We start from the raw sequence: 19,524 nt of genomic DNA, 5'->3' as shown, positions 1-19,524 counted from the left end.
AGTTACTTTTTTCACTAAAAGCCAAACCTGCTGGTGTTATTAAGGGAAAAATCAGGGCACCACTAAAATCAGAGGGATACACCCTCTGGGAACAATGAATGTCTGTACAGAATTTCATGTCAACTTAACTAGTAGTTGTTGAGATACTTCAGCGTGGACCAGTGTGGTTGACTGACAGAGGCATTCAGAGTTATGTGTACGACAGTAAAAAAAAAAAAAAATCCTTCACTCAAGAGGGACTAACAACATCACATTTGTCAGTCTAACATAAAATACAGAAAACACCCATGTACAGTGTAGTGCATAACACAAATGGGTCTCAGGTGTGTGAATGGGAATCGGAAGGAATGCACAAATACAGACGTCACTAGCACACAGGCAGGTGCTTTGCAGCTGCAGATGTTATGGGTATTGCCACACCCGCACTTTCAGAGAAAAATGATTCAACCCCCCACACAAACACTTTTTCCTGAGGTAGTCACTGATGAAACAAAACTCAGTTCCCCATACATGAAAACCTATTGGTCAAGTGAGATTGATTGAATGGCCACCCAGCCAATGGCAGCCATATCACCAACCCACCAGGCCAAGGAAGAGTAAAAGGTTGAAGTACGGTAAAGTTACATGTCTGCATTTAGATTCAGTGCTTCTGTCTGGCTATGAAACAGCTGTTTAATACTAGGTGATAAGGACAATGTTGCCCTTTGTTATTTCTGACTGGTTTTGTGTAGAGTACTGTTTTTGTAATGTGTGCTGCTGTGTTCTTACCCATTTCACCCACTGACACTGGTTCTGAGTAATGAGTTTGGTCGAGTTGGACAATGTAGCTCAGTTTTCATCTTGTCGTGTATCATGGATGAAATAAGAAAAAAAGGAATTAAAGTCGTATTCTTTATATTTTTGTGAAAAGCGTGTTTTTTAACAGATGCTAAAAAATCGAAAGTCATTTCGTAATACTATGGTATGTGATTGCTGGTAAAAAATATCTTGGGATTGAAGGGTTTGGTGCTACAATGTACATTTTGAACTCAATATTATTTGCATATGGTGGCGAAGAAAATGTAGAAATGCACAGCATTCATTTGGATTGGGCATGTTGTGGAGACTGGAACAGGGGCCGAAGGCATGTCCCACCCCTAGAACCCCCATACTTTTGAAATCACTGCTCCACCCACACACAGGGGATCAATTAGAAAACACTGTGCTAGTAAGTAACACAACACATATGTACACTGTATTTAATCTTCACTGTTGCAATAAGGTTCCATCTGAAAAGATCTTTTAAATACCTCAAGCATTTTACAGCACCTGGGTCAAGCAGTAAAACATACATTAAGTAAAATCTAATACTACATTGTCTGCTGTAGAAATAAAAGTGTGTGCTGTTGCCTGAGGGTTTTAGTCAAGACAGAGGGGGGGTCACAACCTGAACTGGCCCCACTGTCAAGTCATTAACCCCCAACATGACACAGCTACTGACAGACTGACGCGAAAACATCCAGACATACAAATGACTTCTTGCAGATGCAGAAAAGCTCCCCGCAAATGGTCACAGGCACAGGGGCCGCCATTGTATAAATGCCCCCTCATTCATTTATCCTGCATCTGCCCCGCAGCAGCACCACAGGCACCTCTTTCTTCAACCTTGTGCGGTCGAATCAAAAGCTCTGTTGTCTCTCCGCCAATCGAGCCACAAGCCTTGTAAAACTCCTGAAAAACTTGATTTGTCTTCTGAACAATTCCTTGGAGACAGAGCCAAGGTGCGGCGGCGCTTTAACAAACAGGCTTGGAACAGCATATGCACTGTGACAAAAACAGCAGAGTCACACTACATCAGGAATTTTCCACCTCCTGTTAGCTACAACTGCATCTGTTCTTCACAGTAATCCTGTTGAGAAACATCTTTTCTATGTACATGCAGAGGAGGAAGCCCTGTGTGTGCGTGTGTGTATGTGGTTAGTCAGTCATGCAGCCACAGTAATCTCCATGAGTGCTGTCTGCCTCTCCGTGAGGCCTGACTCAGACAGCGATGACCTCACCACCGAATGGCTGGTTGTGTGTTTTCGTGTCAGTGGGGTTGTGTGCGCGTGGGTGTGTGTTTGTTGGGCATTTTGCGTGATGTGTAATTGTGGCAGACATAAAAAGGAACATGTCTTCACATCTCTTGTGCTTTGTGCTCCATCACAATGCAAAATGATTAAAGGATAAGTTGACATTTATAAAAATATTGCACACTTGTCATGGGTTAAAAGAGATAAATCGAAGAAAGCTTATCGTAGATGCCAGTAACACCCGCAGGGGATCTTGTGAGCACAGATCAACTCTCTGCATGATAAAGAACCCACACTTTTCCTTTTTTCCTTCCCTCCTCACTCCATCTTCCCTACTTTATCCCTCCTGCCTCATATTTTCCACCTCGAAACATCTCCTTTCAGGCTCTGTGGCATCTCCATCTATGCTCTCTCCAGCCTCAAGAGCACAGAGAAATTCAAGAATCTTTTTTTTTTTTTTTGCCCTCTCCCCCCACTCCTCTCTGTCCTTTAGCTCTCATATGACTCCCTTGAGTTTTACACACTCTCACTCTGTACGTGTGCATACATGTGTGTGTATTCGGTGCACCATGCTGAGGGCCTCCTCGTGTGAGAAATGGCAGCTGCAGAGAGAGCGAGATGGAGAAAGAATGAGACACGGTACTCTCAGATGCTTGTGGCCATGCACACATGAGGAATGTGCAAATACATTAAAAACACACTTCGACATCATGAATAGAGTGTGATACATCAGCATGACTGATATTTTCAGCTTCATTTTCAGATTTCCATATCGGCGTATACGTTGGATGAAATTGCAGTACAGAAATGCCAAAGATATCTTAGAGGTAGTTTAGAAATTGTCACCATTAAACACTCACCGGCCACTTCATTAGGTACACCTGTGCAATCTAATGCAATCCAATACAACAGCTCTGCCATAAATTCTACATAAATATATAAAGCTTATACATTTTCAGTTTTTGTTGACATTGTCAGAAAGGTGATGATTCGACTTGTGTTTATTATTGAGTGGGTGGTGGTGGTGTACTGGAGTGATTTATGTTGAAAAGTGTTCCTAATGTGTTCCTAATGCATGTTGTAATGTTCCTAATCCTCATGTATGTTAATGGAGTGGACAAAATATTAGGAACACCAAACGCCAAACTTCTCCTAGTTCCAACTTCTCAAATGTGAGGATTTGCTGCCTGTCTCTGGTTTATATCATTGTAATGTGTTGGTTTTGGACTGTCGGTCGGACAAAATAAGCTGTTCCCAGACATCGCCTTGGACTCTTGGAAATTGTGATGGCCATTTTTTACTGTTACTGTGAGTAGTAACTTCTTGTCATCAATGTGAGGTTGCCACGTAACCAGCGGAGACACTAGGAGGTCACTGAAATAGTCCGTGCGTAACCGTCAGTAAAACCATAACATGTAATTTTACTTCAGTTTTTATTCAGATTAAACAAAAGTGTTGGTTTTATATGACGTGTCAGTTAGTGAGCTTTAAAGGTGCTGGTAGGTGGATGTCACATTTGGACAGAGCCAGACTTGCTGTTTCCCTGTTTACAGTCTTTATGCAAAGCTAAACTAAGTCACTTACTGGCTCCAGCTACATATTTAAAAGACAGATATAAGAGTGCTATCAATCTTCTCATCTAACTCAAAACAACAACAATATAATAAAAAGTATATTTCTCACAATGACAAACTATTCCTTTAATTTTGACCAGATCAGATCAGATTTTTCTGGCTTCACTGCAAAACTCCGATCTGCATTTGCACGTGACTCTCTCTCATTTTTCCTAGCACTCACCTTCACACTACACTCTGTCTTTCTCTCTCTGTCACACACACACTGTGTGTCTGACTTTGACAACTTAATTTGCATGGACAGTCAATGTGTAACACAGTGACTCCAGTGTACCTCTGCTGAACACCCATGGATGCTGCTGCTGTGTCACGTTGCATTAAGAAACCTTTTTTTTTTTTTTTGGTGCATATTTTCTCTGAATGCTGATGAGGCTGTTAGTTTTGTAGAGCTGCGTGTGTTCAATCACATGCTCATGTTGGCAATAACCAGCATATGGTCTGTATCGAGGCGATGCACAGGTGTGCTTATGCGTGCATGCCAGGATGTATAAAAGTATAAAATATTGCATGTGCATACAAGTATGAGCTTCAGCATGCATATTTAACTCTATCTTTTTGCGTGTGTGATGATGCTATCTGTTTAGGAGTCCAGTGATGTAACTAACCTGATAACTACCTCGGCTGAATTCTGATCAGATCTCATGCGGTCTGTTTCCTGTCAATAAACGAAACAGGATTTCCCCCAAATCATATTTTGCTGCCCTGCTGTCCTTTATGAGCAGGCACACACTCGACCAGAGTCCCTTGTAATATTTGCTTCATTTACTTTGCTCCTATTACCCCCTAACAGCGCCAGCATCAGCACTTTCAGTATTTATAGCCTGAACCTTGAGCTGGTGTTCTCTTTGTTACAGCGCAAGATTATGACAAGATTTTTTCACCTCTCCTCCTTCATCTCTACCACCGCTCTCTCTATGATCCTACCCATTTCATATTCTCCCTTCACTGTTTTCTCTCTTTATCCCCAAACTTACTTCCCCTCCTTCCATCTCTATGCTTTTTTCCTCTACACCATCTGTCTCTCTCTCTCATTCCCCTCCTTCCTCTCTCTTGCAGAGCCGGACTGGGCATCGCTGACTTTGGGCGTGTTTGTTTGCCAGGCCTGCTCGCTCCTACACCGGAGCATCCCCCACATCAGCCGGGTCAAGTCGGTTCAGGACACGTGGGATGCCAGTGAAGTGGAGGTACGGTGCTCCACTTCCATATATATACAGTATCTACAGAAAATATGTACACTCCCTTATCTCAGTAAACTCCCTTAACTACACAAATCACTCATTTCAACCTGATGAATGCCACCTGTTCACAAGCAGGTGCATGCTCCTGAGATTTGATCATTAGCATATTCAACACCATACTGTTTCAAGCCCCCCCGCCAGTGTGCTTTTGGCATTTTTAAGATATTTCACATTTTTCTGAGTCATTTGCTCACAATGTTGAATAGCCACACTGTTAGCCAAACATTTTTTGACAAACAACTTAGTTTTGCACTCACAGTTCAAAAATGGCTGTTGCTGAAGTGGAGCAATGATGTATGACTATAGTAGACACTGCAGTCATACGTCATCCTCATAAAATCCGTGTTTTTGTGAGTGTCGCATAGGCTACTGATACGGTATCAAGCACCTGCGTTTCAAACTAAATACTTGCTGCAGACGTGCTGCAACAGGATTAATACTTGAAATATAAGTAATTTATATCAATTAAACACTCTCCAATCAAACTTGGCACAGAAAATTATGTTTAATATTGTTAAAGCAGGAAAGTCAGTAAATCAGTCTGCAGTGATCTATACATGAATGTGGGTGATTCTTACAGTATCTGCTGTCCACAGCTGCTTTACACTGTATGAAAAGCTTCTCCTGTCAGTTCATTAAATGACTGCAGCATATGAAGGCAGCAGGACTGATACGTTGATAAATCTGCAGCCTCTGAGAAGTGCTGCGCTAGAGTGCAGTGCCGTTACGCACGACCGTTCACTGTGTTTACCTTCATTAAATCACCTGATGTCACCGCTGCTACAGTATAACCACACACACCTCTACACACATCAGATGGGTCAGTTATGACTCGATAGTCTGCTTTTTTATGAAGGAGACGTCGGGTTAGCAGGGATCATCACAGCCTCTCTTCCAACTTTCTTTTTAGCAAAAGTAGCGTCTCATGTTTTATTCGTGAGACACAATGCGATGCAAAGACTGTTGTGTAACATCAATCACTAAACTATGTGACCGTGTACAAGGTCAGATACATTAGAATTATTGCTGAAATAGCGTTGGTCCGATATGATATAAACAGCTTTACCAAATCAATTTCATTATGTTTTATTTCTATCATTTTTATAGTAAGTAACTGATGAAAACTACTACTCCATCTGTCTTTGGCTGCAGATTTGTGGTGATGTGTGTTCATGTTGTGATGCTTTGAACCATCCAGACATTTCCTGAAGAAAAGCTTTCTGTTTGCTGAGCTGTCGTTATCACGTTTAACTGTGTTTCAGAGCTACGAGACTAGAGATATGACTGGCTGAGAGGGAATTTAGTAATAACCACACCCGCTGATCTGTTTTCACCTTCAACTCAACCTGCTGCTGCACATACATGAACCAAAATAGCAGGTGCACATGGAGATGTCCAGTCGGTGTGCCTCTGCGCTTTGCATTTATTATTTAAATTTCAACTGAGTGCAAAATATTAAACTGAGAATGCGATGCATGCTTTTGAATCCTCGTAGAAACGGGACTGGCTACTGAGGAGGAAAATTTAAGGACATTTAATATAAAATAAAGCAAGATGTCATTGCTTAGGATAGATGATCCATCAATAAAGAAGCCATCATCTGATTTCATCTGTGGATTTCACATATCCCTGTTAATGACATGTAACCTAGTCTATATAGCTAACGCTGTAGTAAGTGGACAGGTTGGGCTACAATATCACTACCATTGCGACACATCGCTGGTGTGGTAGAATGGAGTTCTGGTTGCCATGGTAATGGATTATGTCTGACTATTAACCACACTCCCATTCTCTGTTTGAGAAAGAACTGTTAAACAGGAAGTAACAGTGGCTGGAGCATGGATGTATTGTAAGAGCTGGATAGGGCTCAACTGCTCAGCCTCACAGCCAATTTTTCCCAGTGGTCACTCGTGGTATTGCAGCAAAAAATCCCCCTGCAGCCAAAAAAGCATTTTCCCCATAGACCACCATTGTAAAAGAGACGTCTGTAAAACTGTTGACAGGACACCTCGAACTGCAAACAAGGTCAATTATGACTCTTTCTATTATGAATTTTTGATCCATGGAGGTTTTATATTTGTAAAACTTCCCTTGAGGTGAGTAAGTCTGTGTGACAAACAATGGTTTGACATGAAGTGGACATGGATACCAAATAATGTCTTGCTAAAGCAAAGCAGTTTGTGATGCGAGGTGCTCAAGAGGAAGCTGAGTCATCGAGATGGACAAGATAATATACAGTCAGTGATGTTACACTGTCAGATGGAACTGGACACCTGCATAAAGCTTGTGAGTGTTAACAACTACTACTATTTGATAAAAGGAAGATAAAACATGGTAAACAATAATTAATTTTACATTATGTTAGTTTTTGTTATTTATTTTGGTTATTTGAAGCTGTTTTCAGTGACATTTGAACTCCAAAACCATTTGTATGACTTGTTCTTGCATGAAGCCCAATACAATGACATAAACTGGTTGCCAAATTCTTTATGTGAAGCATGAATTGTGTGCAAATCCCAGTATGTGCAACATAAGCATGCATGCTAAGTATCTAAATGACATGAATATGAATACAATACAGACAAAAAATATTAAGTGTGGAGCCCATGGTAACCACATAGTCTAATATCTGTAGCATTATCTTTGTTGTTCTCATGGAAACAACCCAGTGATTTTTCTAAACAATATGACAGAAAATAAAGCAGCACTGAATAATAGGCTGCAATAAACAAAGGATCATATAATATAGTCAGTATCAATCAAGCCAATGTTGTTCACTTAAAAATGCTGTGATTGGCCTGATACCAGACTTGCACATCGTCTTAAGACATCCAGCCCAAAGAATATTGACTTCTGACCTCTGACCTCCCTGTGGAGGGAGAGAATTTCCATATTGGGATCAATAAAGTGTTATTCCATTAGTGTGATTTTTCTCCTGTGTGTAAAAAGAAGCTTTAGCTGTTATGTGCCATGCAAACCCTTTAAGAAAGCAAGAAATATTTTAAAAAAAAAACTGTAAAAAGAAATGCATATTTTGATATTTTTAAGACTGGTTAAAATCTTTGGCTCTGCTGGGAAAGAGTGAAGTTGTCTCTGGAATACTAGTTAAACCACCACTCTGTGATAAAAAAGACTTTGGGGGAGGTAATGCTGATGTGAGTCATGAGGAAAAACAGGAGGTGGAGATGTGGGAGGACAATAATTAGGATTTAATGGGGATTTGAGTTAAGAGGAGAAAGTGGAGGCGGTATGAGGCAAAAATAATACAGTGGAGTTTGGGGTATTTGGAGATAAAACCCGAACAGAAGCAAGAGTATTAGATGACTGGATGACTGGATATGATTGCAGTGCAGGAAAAAGAGATGCCAGGGTTTTATGTTGTCTGTTTGTGTTCAATCTGCCCTTCTGTAATTGCTGTAAAGGGAGAGTTTGGGGATGATTTTGAGGGTTTATTGTTGAGACGTCTGGAGCTGTTGTAGTCCCATTCCAATAAAACGTCAGTGATCAAACAGCCACAACAGTATTCACTTTATGAACTGATCCAAGCTAATACCATATATTTTGCCAACAAGTTACTGTCAAGTCCTTTGAACCATCGTAAAATTAACTTTTCTTAAAACAAAAGACAATAAAGGATAATAATACCTTTAATATGAGGTGAAGGAGAAGAATGGAAAAGAGCAGTATGGGGAGGGAAAACAATATAAAATGCTATATGAAAATTCTTGAGAAACCAATATCAGAGAGCTGCTGAAGTGCAACAACAAAATCAATCAAGGATAGCAGTAAGATGTCACATACTTAGAAAACTTTTGCATCTAGAGGAAAGTCATTACAGAGTTTTGAGCCTGGAATTGGAAACTGATAAAAGCCATATCTGCAGATTTGAGAGCGTACTGTATGGATGTGGGTTGCTGGACCAAGTATGACCTATAAAACCTTTGAATCAGAATCTGATTCATGAATTTCCTGTTGTGCTTCTGAGTGTGTGTACATTTAGAGCAATGACATTGAGTTGTAATCATTCTGCGTTAGGCTAATAAACTACTGTTACGTCTCTGTACCATTCAATTTAATTGATTTACTTAGATGTTAATCGAGAACATTTCACTTTATAAATTATGTTTACAGTGTAACAAAGTGCATGACACTATTTCAACTGTAACCATGTTGTGGAGAGATTTTGACCACATTTTCTCATAATGACTAATTCTATTTCAACAAATGACGTGTGCCAGTAGCAATCTGTGGGATGTACATAAAATGAGAGAATGCCCATCTGTCAGTTGCCCTGTTGCATGCAGGGAAGCTCTCAGGAAGCTACAGTATCTTAAACCTCATTGTTTGTAATATTTTTCAGGTTTATCTTTCTCTGTTGTTACTTTTGTCTGCAACAGGTAACTTTACGTTAAGTCTCTTTCACAGAGGTGTGGTTGACCATGAGTGGCATTCTGTATGTAAAGCCTGTACATGCACAAGCAGAGTACACATGTATTTTCTTGTTTGCACGGGCATTTTATATGCACACATATAGAACTTCTATGCATATTTTGATTAATGAGACCCCAACTCAAGGACAAATCTGATTAATGTGGTCTTAACTGTTTTTGCCACTTAAAGGACCAGTGTGTAGGACTTAGTGGCATCTAGTGGTGAGGTTGCAGATTGCAACCAAGAGAATACCCCTCCCCTTTCAAGCGTGTGGGAGAACCTACGGTGGTCGAGAAACGTGCGAAAAATGCGAAAGGCTAGAGTCAGTGTATAGTTTGTCTGTTCTGGACTACTGTAGAAAGATGGCAGTGCAACATGGTGGGCTCCATGGAAGAGGACCCGCTCCCTATGTAGATATAAAGGGCTCATTCTCAGGTAACGGAAACATAATGATTCTTATTTTCAGGTTATGATACACTAATTAAAACATATTTATGAATGTTATATTCCATTTCTGCCAGTAGATCCCCCTAAATCTTACACACTGGTTGTTTAACTCACATTATCATGCATATTTGGTCTTGCAGATGCTTGCGACTCACGGTGTGAAGTAGTGAGTTAATTTGCATAAAGGGGTCTAATAAAGTGCATCCTAGTGGTTATGCTGAAAGGTGCCAAAACAGTCCCTGATCTATGGCTTTGATAATATTAATATCTTGTTGTAAATGTTATATCTGAGGTGTCAAATACATCACCTTTTTGCAGCAGATGTGTCACATGCTCATTTCTGTGACTTTCTTTAGAGATGCATGTTTTTGTTGAATGTTTTGCTTGCTATTTGACCTTCACAATAGAACGGCAGGGTGCAGCATCCTTGCCAGAGCCCCTCAGAGGAACAGAGAGGCGTGTTGAGGGATTCAGCCAGTTGGATTGGGCTCAGGGATTATCCTTGGATGAAATGCACGATGGAGGGAAAGAGGGCAGGAAACAGACACGTCCCAGTGCAGTGTGGCCGTTTCCACAATTAATGCCATAGCAAAGCAGGGACCTTAGTCTCAACTGAACAGCTTATCTTACCTCAGTGTTTTTGTGCTTTAGTATTTTCTTCTTCCTGTTGTTTTGTCGCCTCCCTCTAGGTCTTACTTTCTTGAAATGTCATGGTTGCTGTTTTGTTGATCTGCTGTAAAAAGGTTTTGCTCTTCGCTTTCTGTTTCATAACTTTATCCTCAAGGAGCAAAGATTTCACTGTTCTCATTTTATCTGATTTTATTTTAAATCTAAGTTAAAAACAATCCAAGCAGAAACATGAAGTGTTATCATGTTATCATTAATCATTATCCTTATCATTTATAATCACTGGTATGTCCCCAAATCTTACTTTTATTCATCTCAATAAAAGCACCTCCAAGCAGTGGCTGGTTAACAATTGCTTAAATACAACACCAGTCAAAAGTTTGGACTCGCTTTTTCATTCAAGGGAATGGAAAGGTGTGTCCAAACTTTTGACTGGCACTGTATGCTGTTAGTGTAGATAAGATTTATCTGAGATTAAGCAATGTGGAAACTGTATCCAGCAGAAGTGATATTTAAACAGCCGCGTTGTGTTGTCATGTCTTCCTCTCAGTTGATGGCTGCTATGGGAAACAATGCTGCCAAGGCCAAATATGAACAGAAGGTTCCTGCTTTCTACTACAGACCAACACACACTGACTGCAAGTAAGTACTTGGGCCTTTCTTTTAGTTGTGACTTTCAGTAGATTTATACTGGAAGTGCAGGATATGTATGACGTAGTACACGTATCCTGCATGATTTTCATACAGGAAAAGTGCGTCTGTTGTCTGAAAAGATTTTTTTTTACCTGTGTGTACGATGCAAAGGTTGAAAGAAAACTATTAAAAACACATCATTGAGCCACACCGTTGCACTGGGTGACATGCTCCTTCACCACGAAGATTACAGTCAGGTTACTTTGTTTAGAAACGGCTCCAAAGTCCAATTGAAGCTGCAAGCAGCAATGATCGGGCCCTTGCACCCTTGCACACGTCAGGGCATGGCGCAGTCGAACGGCTTCTATCACGAGCATGTAGATGTGTTCAGACCCGGGCTGTGTTCAGACAGTGCAAGAAGGAGATAAACATCACTTTGTCCACTATTTTACCTGCTGCTGGGGCTGCTGCGTTGAAATGTCGTAGGGGGCGCTATGGAGCCAGTTTGCATCAATGACTGAATATTGTCATGTAAACATGTTCAGGCCGGGACCTCTGTTATGGCGAAACATCAAAACTCGACACCACACCACGGCCACACGCTTCAACCATAACTAAAGTTAAAAGTTAGTTAAAATATAAGACATGCAAAATCGCCAAAATTGACCACTAAATTCAAAATAGCTGACTTCCTGTTGGGTTTCAGCTATGGGTCCAAGAGATTTTTTTGTGCGCCCTGGCATGATACATGTGTGTACCGATTTTCATACATGTAGGTTTTACATGGGGCGGGGCCTGCTTCGTTGAAATGTTGTAGGGGGCGCTGTAGAGCCATTCTGCTACACTTATGCCAGCCACTGATATGAAATTACAGACTTAAAGAACTGCCGTGTGTGCATAGTTTTGTGAGTTTTCAAGTATGTCTTGGCCCTTAAAAACAGCTTCGTATTTTGTGGCGAACAATGTGTTGCCATGGCGACGGCTTTTGGTGAAAACTCAAAAGCTTCATGAGTTATCATCATCAAGGTTTTACACCTTGGCTGACCAAATTTGATGTGTTTCTGACTAACCTGCTAGGAGTAGTTAGCAAAAGAGTGGCGCTTCAAACTTTCTGTTGCCAGTAGGTGGCGCTATGACTGTCACTAAATATGGGCCTTTATATGTGTTCAGACCGGGACTCTTAACAAGCATATGAAATTTGGAAAAGATCAGATCATGTGGAGTCAAGTTATAAGGCTTTGAAATGTCATGGCAAAACATTGAAATTTGCCGCGTCACCATGGTAACACCTTTCAACAAAAAGCCACCAACCTCACAACACATAATCTCCAAGGTCTTGAGGCTATTCTGAGTATATTAAAGGTGGATCCAATCACCGTGCTACCCACAGGGCATCAAAGCGTAAAACATGTTACTTCCTGTTGCCAGGTGTGTGGCGCTATGACTCAGATCCAGTATTGACACATGGATGTGTTCAGGACTCTTTTCAAGCACAAAAGGTTTGGGTCTCTTAGGATCATGTATGCCGGAATTATGGCCGTTTCAATTTTCATGGTGAAGGATCGAAATTCACTGCCTGGTCACACCCCCTTGGCAATGTCGAAAACTCATAATTTTGATAACTTTGAATCTCCAAGGTCTGTAGATGATACTGACTGAATTTGATGTTGCTGAGATCAAATCTCTAGGAGGAGTTCGTTAAAGTATGCGGCTTGGAAATGGCAAAATCGGTGTCAAAATCGCAGATTTGATCCAAAATGGCTGACCTCCTGTTGGACTTAGGGTATGTCTCCAAGAGACTTTTTGGTGCGTCTGGTCATGATACATATGCATACCGAATTTCGTTCTTCTACGACAATCCGTGTCGAGGGGCTCAATTTTCTTAATTTTCTAGGGGGCGCTGTCGATCCATTTTGCCCCGCCTTTTTGCAAGACCCATAAAATATTACATTTTTCACCACTTCTGATGTATGTGCAAAGTTTAACAACTTTTCGTGCATGTTTAGGCCCTCAAAAATGCGTTTGTTTTGGAAGAATAATATTAGAGAAGAAAAATAATTCCCTCAGATCCAATAGGGCCTTCGCACCGCTTGGTGTTCAGGCCCTAATAACAGTGATCACGCTTTCAGTCTCTGGAGAGTAGTTCTGTGCATGCAGTTCTAATTACAGAGCTTCACTAGCGTGCTATGCAACATATCACAACCTCTTGACTTTCTACTACATTTTACATTGTGAAGAACTTTAGTATTCTTGTTTTGTCTTACAAGTGACCCCTTTCACATTACACATAGTAATTTGATCCATTGTTAATATAAAAATATTGATTGGTCCAGCTTTAAAGTCTTATTTCTTAATGTGATGTTTGCTGTTGCTGAGCTCCACAGTCTGCTGCCCACACTGCCTACAAATGAATGTGATAAGAAAATGCTGAATGCAGAGGCAGTTACACTGCATGCTGATGAGTGTTAAAATGATAAAAACAGGATGCTGTGCACGGCAACAATAGTACTTTAAACATGATATATACCATTTCACACCTCTAACTGTGTAATGTATATCATCTAAATATCACTTCCTCTTCCTCTTTTTGTTTATAAAAACTCTATCACATGTCCCCTTGCTTTATTATTTCAGAACTTTGTATCACTGTAGAATTAATTAGGCTGAAGATTTTTGACACTAATCAAGTTTTCCATGTACATATAAGAACATATATTTTAAATATACATCTGCCCCCCAAAGAGTCTTAAATTTGTCTTTCTTTTCCTAGTTCAAGTAAGGTAGTGACACTTTTGCTTCTCTTGGGTATTCTTTCAAGTCCATCCGCCTCTTCCTCTGTGTCCGTCTCCCTCCAACAGAATTTGATTAAAATAGACCGAAAGAGAAGAAACATGTGAGAGAGGTAGAGTGAGAGAAAGGCAATGATCTCAGATGAAAAGAGAAGTGTCTTTCTCAGTGTCTGTGCCACGGTATGTGTCTGTGTTCGCTCACTCCACTCCCCTGGGTGGGTTTAGTGTTTAAGATCAAATGTCACTGGAGGGTGTCATTCAAAGCAATCCCTACTAAGAGTAAGACGTTTTTCACCTGATGCAGATAGAACAGTTGTTTTATTTCTACACAAGAAAGAAGAGGAGAAATGTGGAGAGAAAGAGAGGATGAAAGCAGGAGCCTGAAGGGGAGAATGAAAGGTTGAGAGAGATACAGAAAGACACCGGATGAGAGAGATTGTTGGCATGGTGATGTGCTGACTGTTGCCATTTGCTTCTCACGCTGAAGAAGAAGAAGGTCTAAAATCAAGATTGCGTCTTTTTTTTGCAGCTTTGGTCTGAAATATTGAAAGCGAAGGCTGAGGTTTGAACACTTTACGCTGTTGATGTTATACACGTCTATGAGTGTTGTAGAAAACAAGCTCCAGTACAGTTTAACTGGGGTTAGGCAAGTGAAGATTTAAAGCAATAGTTCTACATTTAGGGAAATAGTTAGAGTTAAATGAGATTGATACCACTCTCAAACGACAGTCATATCTTCTCATCAAACTCTCAGCAAGAAAGTAAAATATATTCCCCAAATATGAAACCTATTCACTTGAATAGACAAGTAAGCAAATAAACAGACCAATAAATTATAAAATGTATACCTAGTATTTATAATTGCTTAATTTTTTGCAATAAATTGTGTCATGTAAATGTAGACTAACAGCAGCTCACACTTGCTGATAGTCATCATCAGTCAACTTTCAGAAGCTATATATCCATATACGGGTATGTTTTTATCTCTACAAAAGCTATAAATGGAGATAAAGCACCCACAGCAAGATACACATCACCATGTTGGACTGATGACAACAAAAATAAGGAAGCTAACATCAATTCTTCCCCCCTAATATTTTTTCTTCAGTAATTCACAAAAATGTTGTATTTTCCATCATGTATGGTCAAAGAAGAGATATTAATGTTACCATCTCTAATATTACTAGCACTCTTATTCATCGCTGTATGGGGCTACAACATGACACAGACTACTGAAGGCTTAACTACAGATGTTTCCATGTTATCATTTTTTTGTGTCGTAAAAAAATAACACGGAAGTATCAGACTGTGTGTGCAGACCGGGTCGGTTGTTGAATGTATCATTGACATGAAAGCTAACAGTGTGTGTTTTCCATCGTGTTTCCAGGCTGCTGAGAGAGCAGTGGATCAGAGCCAAGTACGAGAGGAATGAATTTGAATTTATAGAGAAACAGGAACCTTACTCTGCAGGTACGTGCATACTGACAAAGATATGTTTGTGTTATTATATTAAAAACCTTCATTACATTTATTCCTCCACACTGACACTGACAAAGCTGATTTGCCTCATTAGTCCTTCCTCTGATCGGAGTCTGTGAAATTAGCTGATGTCCCAACATCAAGCAGATGTAGACTTTAGACTTGAATTGAACATGACTGCTGTTAGATCAAGCATGCCTTGTATGACCACACAGCTTGAATATTTAACGGGAGTCTGTGCATTTTAAAGGACTTCGTCTCAGCTGCAACAAACAGAATAAAACCTATTAAAACAGCTTAAAAAGAATGTTTATATCAAATTTGAATGCATAGCATTTAGAAATGTAAAAGACTCTTTTTGTGACTTAACATGGACCTGCCCCCAAAGACCAGCTAAATGTCTACAAAATATTTTTGTACTTTTCATTTGTTTTCCTCATCTAACTTTATTATTGTAAAACTGCAACCGTCACTATTGTTTGGATATCCGGACAGTGGTGCCGCCACCTCATATAAAGAGAAGAAGATGTTTGGCACTGGAGAACTTTAAACAGGATGTTGAAGGTTTGTAAGCAAGAGAATTGCTCTATGTGCAAAGATGGTGGCGTTTATTAACAGAAATATTGATGAAACAGAGGCAAAAATGTAATTAAATGACACAACCTTGTGAGAGACATATTATCCAGCTGTTATTTGTGTAACACCACTGATAAATGAACAGATTAACTGAACTGAAAAGAATGATTGAACACACAAAAAAACACTGGTAATGTTAGGAACCAGGGTCTAGTGAAATGTTAGAGGCGCAACTATTTCACAGGATATTTCTCAGCTTTTTAAGCTAAAAAGAACTTTCATTCCATTTGAACTGTGAGATAAGCCTGTAAAGACAGTGCAATATCTCATGCGTATATATTCATTTTTCAGAACAAAAATAAAGCAAAACTACATATCCATTACTCACTAGACTCAAGGACAAGCTCTCTGTCATTGGTTTTATGACCTTGTACACATAGCAAAAAGATAATGAATAGAAATACATACAAAGAGATACATGCGTGCATCAACTCAAAGACAGTTTTTCCATTTGTGAAAAAGGCAGTGGCGGCTGCTCTGTTGTCGTGTCACGCCTGCATTGTTTACCCTTCGATAAGCAGAACCTTGAAAACTCTTTGGACACACGTTTCCCGGCGGATGCCAGTAGCGGGAATCCAGTTACCCTGAGACATCCATCGACAACTTTCAAACTCTCATTTTCATCCTTCTTCTCCTAAGCCGTTGCGTATATTGAGGTTTAAAGCGCTGTTGTTATATTCAAGTGGTGACGCTGTAATTGTCACTGCCAGAAAACAGAGCCGCCACTGAAACAGCGTGTGTGTGTGTGTTTGGAGTGTGACTGTACGGTATTTGTGTGTGTGTCTACTAGTATACATTTCACGTCTTGTTGATGATGGAGCTCTCTCATAGGCTTGGAGTGACCTCATTCGTTTATTGTTACAGTGGAGAAACGTTCACACACACACACACACACACGCACTAAAACAGAGTGGATTAATATGAGTCATTCTGTCATCTCTATTTGTGCATTCATGCTTTCTCCATCACTCATTTCAAGGTGCATGACATCTGAGTGTGTGTGTGTGTGTGTGTGTGTGTGTGTGTGTGTGTGTGTGTGTGTGCGTGCTGGTGGGTGGCTGAGATCGACTATTGGCAGTAACTTGGTCTCCACTGCGGCCAATGTTAACATTGATCCGTTATGCAAAGGATAGGAGGAAGAAGAAGAGTGTCAGGGAAGGAGGCGAGGGTGGGGACAAGGAGGGCTATTGATCGATGAGGTAATGCCAGTGTAGGTGAATGTTTCATGTCAGAAAGTCACAGCAACAAAGACAGAGAACACACACACACACACACACACAAACACAGAGAAAAAGATGGAGGGAAATGAGTGCAGAGGACAAGAGGAGACAGAGGAGAGGTAATCAATGGCAGCTAGTGAGGAGAACGGAAAAGAGAGCAGTAGAGTAGAAAAATTGAGTGAACTTGAAAATGCGGCACGTGAAGAACAAGGAATAGAAGATACAAGGCTCACAGATTGTTCAGCAGATTTTTTAGTACAAGCTCATATTGTGACGACTGTTCAAACTGAATTTCACTTAAAGCCACTAGAAACTCAAACCTACAGTAGTCTTCCAAGTATGTAGTTTAGGGTCTATGTACATAATAGTAAGTATCTAAAAAGTATTAGAAATTAGGTTCAATCCAAATTTGAAATATTGTCATTGAAAAAATTTTTTAAACTGTCCTGATATTGGGTTTGAATTGGGTGTGGTTATGCTCAGACATTTAGTACAAAAATTCTGCAATAAATTCCATGAACCAATCAAACGACGTGACGTGCTGCAGTAAGCATATTTTCTCATTTCTGGTTGCAGGAGTTTCTGTCTCTTGGTAGCATTTCTGCAACTTAACCCAGTTAATTTTGCTATATTCTTCATTACCGCAGCTAATAACCTACTGTACATTTAAACACACACTAGTTATGCTCAAGCACTCTTAGCTCTCTTCTTCTTTTAGTGACTTTCTTGCATGTCACACAGTTGTTTACACGTTTTTCAGATCTGCTAGTCACTTTAGCTTAGCTGCTAGCAATGGCTTCTCTCCCTCTCACTCTCCTGCTCTCTCTTGCTCGGTGTGTCTTATCTTTTGCTATTAATCTGCCTTCTTTAGTGATAATGGTACATGTAATAAATGTAGTATATTTGTCGGAAGTGAGGCTCAGTGAGTTAGAAGAGCAGCTCTGTGCCATGGAAACCCAGTCGTTAGCTACTGTAGTTAGCCAGCCCCCATTAGCTGGTGTGGGTGCCTACACAGTCTTGAGAAATGGTTTAAACAGCAAATTGAGCTGTTTAAACTAGGTTTTCTAATAGTAATCAACGTTTATTTTCATTCGGATTTTTGTGGATGCTTAATGAGACATTCAAATTTGATAGCATATATACATTTTTACTATTGCAAGCCAAATTTCCAGAGGCTTTGAAGCTGCACTAATCAATATTTTATAATAACAATGAGTCAAATGACTATGTCTAATGTGAAAGGTGTTGCTTGTAGTGATTAAATCCACAGAGAATAACTAACTGCAGTTCCCCTCAGCTATACAGAGCCTTTTAACATCTTGTAGCATCTTTATGCCAATCGATTTTTATTTTTTTTATGTCTCACAAATTTACTGTTCTGGTTCACTCTCACCGCTTTCATCAGTCTCATTTCCAGCTGCATCAGGCAGTTGTTTTTAGTGATAAAGCTGTCATAAACCCACTGTACACAATCTGCCCAGCACCAACAGACAGATACAGTTAGTGAGTAGCTGGTGGAGCATTTAGCAGCTAAAGAGCCAGATATTTCCCTCAGCTGGAGTTAGTGGAGACCAAAACAGATGTAAAAGCAGAGTGAATATTGGAGTGACATTCGTCCAAATGAATGTCAATGTGTCTCTTCTCCCAAGTGGGCAAAAAAAATTAGATTGTTCCAATTAAGTTATAGTTAAAGGGTCGGTTCACCCAAATTACAAAAGATGATATTTCCCAACTTATGTTTAGTGGTAATTAGCCTTGCAGATACAGTAGTTTTGGTTTTTATTTGTTCAGGTTTTGAGATTTCTGCCTCCACCCTAATACAATGGAGGTGAATACAATTTCATTTGTGGTGATTCCTCTAGCATTTAAAATTATATCTGTAAAATTCAACAATAGCATCTTTTTCCAGAGACAGTGTCCCAGTTACTCTTGATCATTCACAGACTTCGCAGTTTTCATTGGAAATACCTTATACAGAAGAATAGTCCTATAAGAAGACTGTTGACAGTGAGGTCTGTGAGTTATCCTGAGTGTCTGTGACACTGCTCCTGGAAAGAGATGTTGCTGTTAGAGATGTTTTTGAATGAATTGAAATTTTCAATGCTGTGAGCACAAGAAACTAAATTCAATTTAGGCTACTTCCAGCATATTGGTGTGGATGCAGAAATTTCAGAGATAGATATTTCAAAACCTGTGAAAATCAATCCAAAACTATCTGCATGGTAGACACCACTGCAAGTAAGAGAGAAAATATCTTTTTTTATTATAATTATTTTGGTGAACCAACCCTCTAAGATCTTTTTACTAAATTTAGCCCCTCCCCTCCACACTGTATCTTC

At 39.9% G+C, this 19,524-nt stretch overlaps 1 protein-coding gene across 2 annotated transcripts in view; it reads left to right on the top strand.

Annotated features, from left to right (window-relative positions):
• The window catches only part of LOC122971804 (arf-GAP with dual PH domain-containing protein 1), a 33,854-nt gene that overhangs the window by 6,813 nt on the left and 7,517 nt on the right, over positions 1-19,524 (top strand). For both annotated transcript variants that reach the window (XM_044338552.1, XM_044338551.1), the window contains 3 exons: positions 4,742-4,869; positions 10,979-11,070; positions 15,238-15,320. In XM_044338552.1, coding sequence (XP_044194487.1) covers positions 4,742-4,869; positions 10,979-11,070; positions 15,238-15,320 — 303 coding nt within the window. The remainder of the gene's footprint in view (positions 1-4,741; positions 4,870-10,978; positions 11,071-15,237; positions 15,321-19,524) is intronic.

This window comes from Thunnus albacares, chromosome 20, assembly GCF_914725855.1.
Source record: "Thunnus albacares chromosome 20, fThuAlb1.1, whole genome shotgun sequence".
In the NCBI taxonomy this organism is placed as follows: Eukaryota; Metazoa; Chordata; class Actinopteri; order Scombriformes; family Scombridae; genus Thunnus; species Thunnus albacares.
This window is presented reverse-complemented; position numbering and strand designations above follow the sequence as displayed.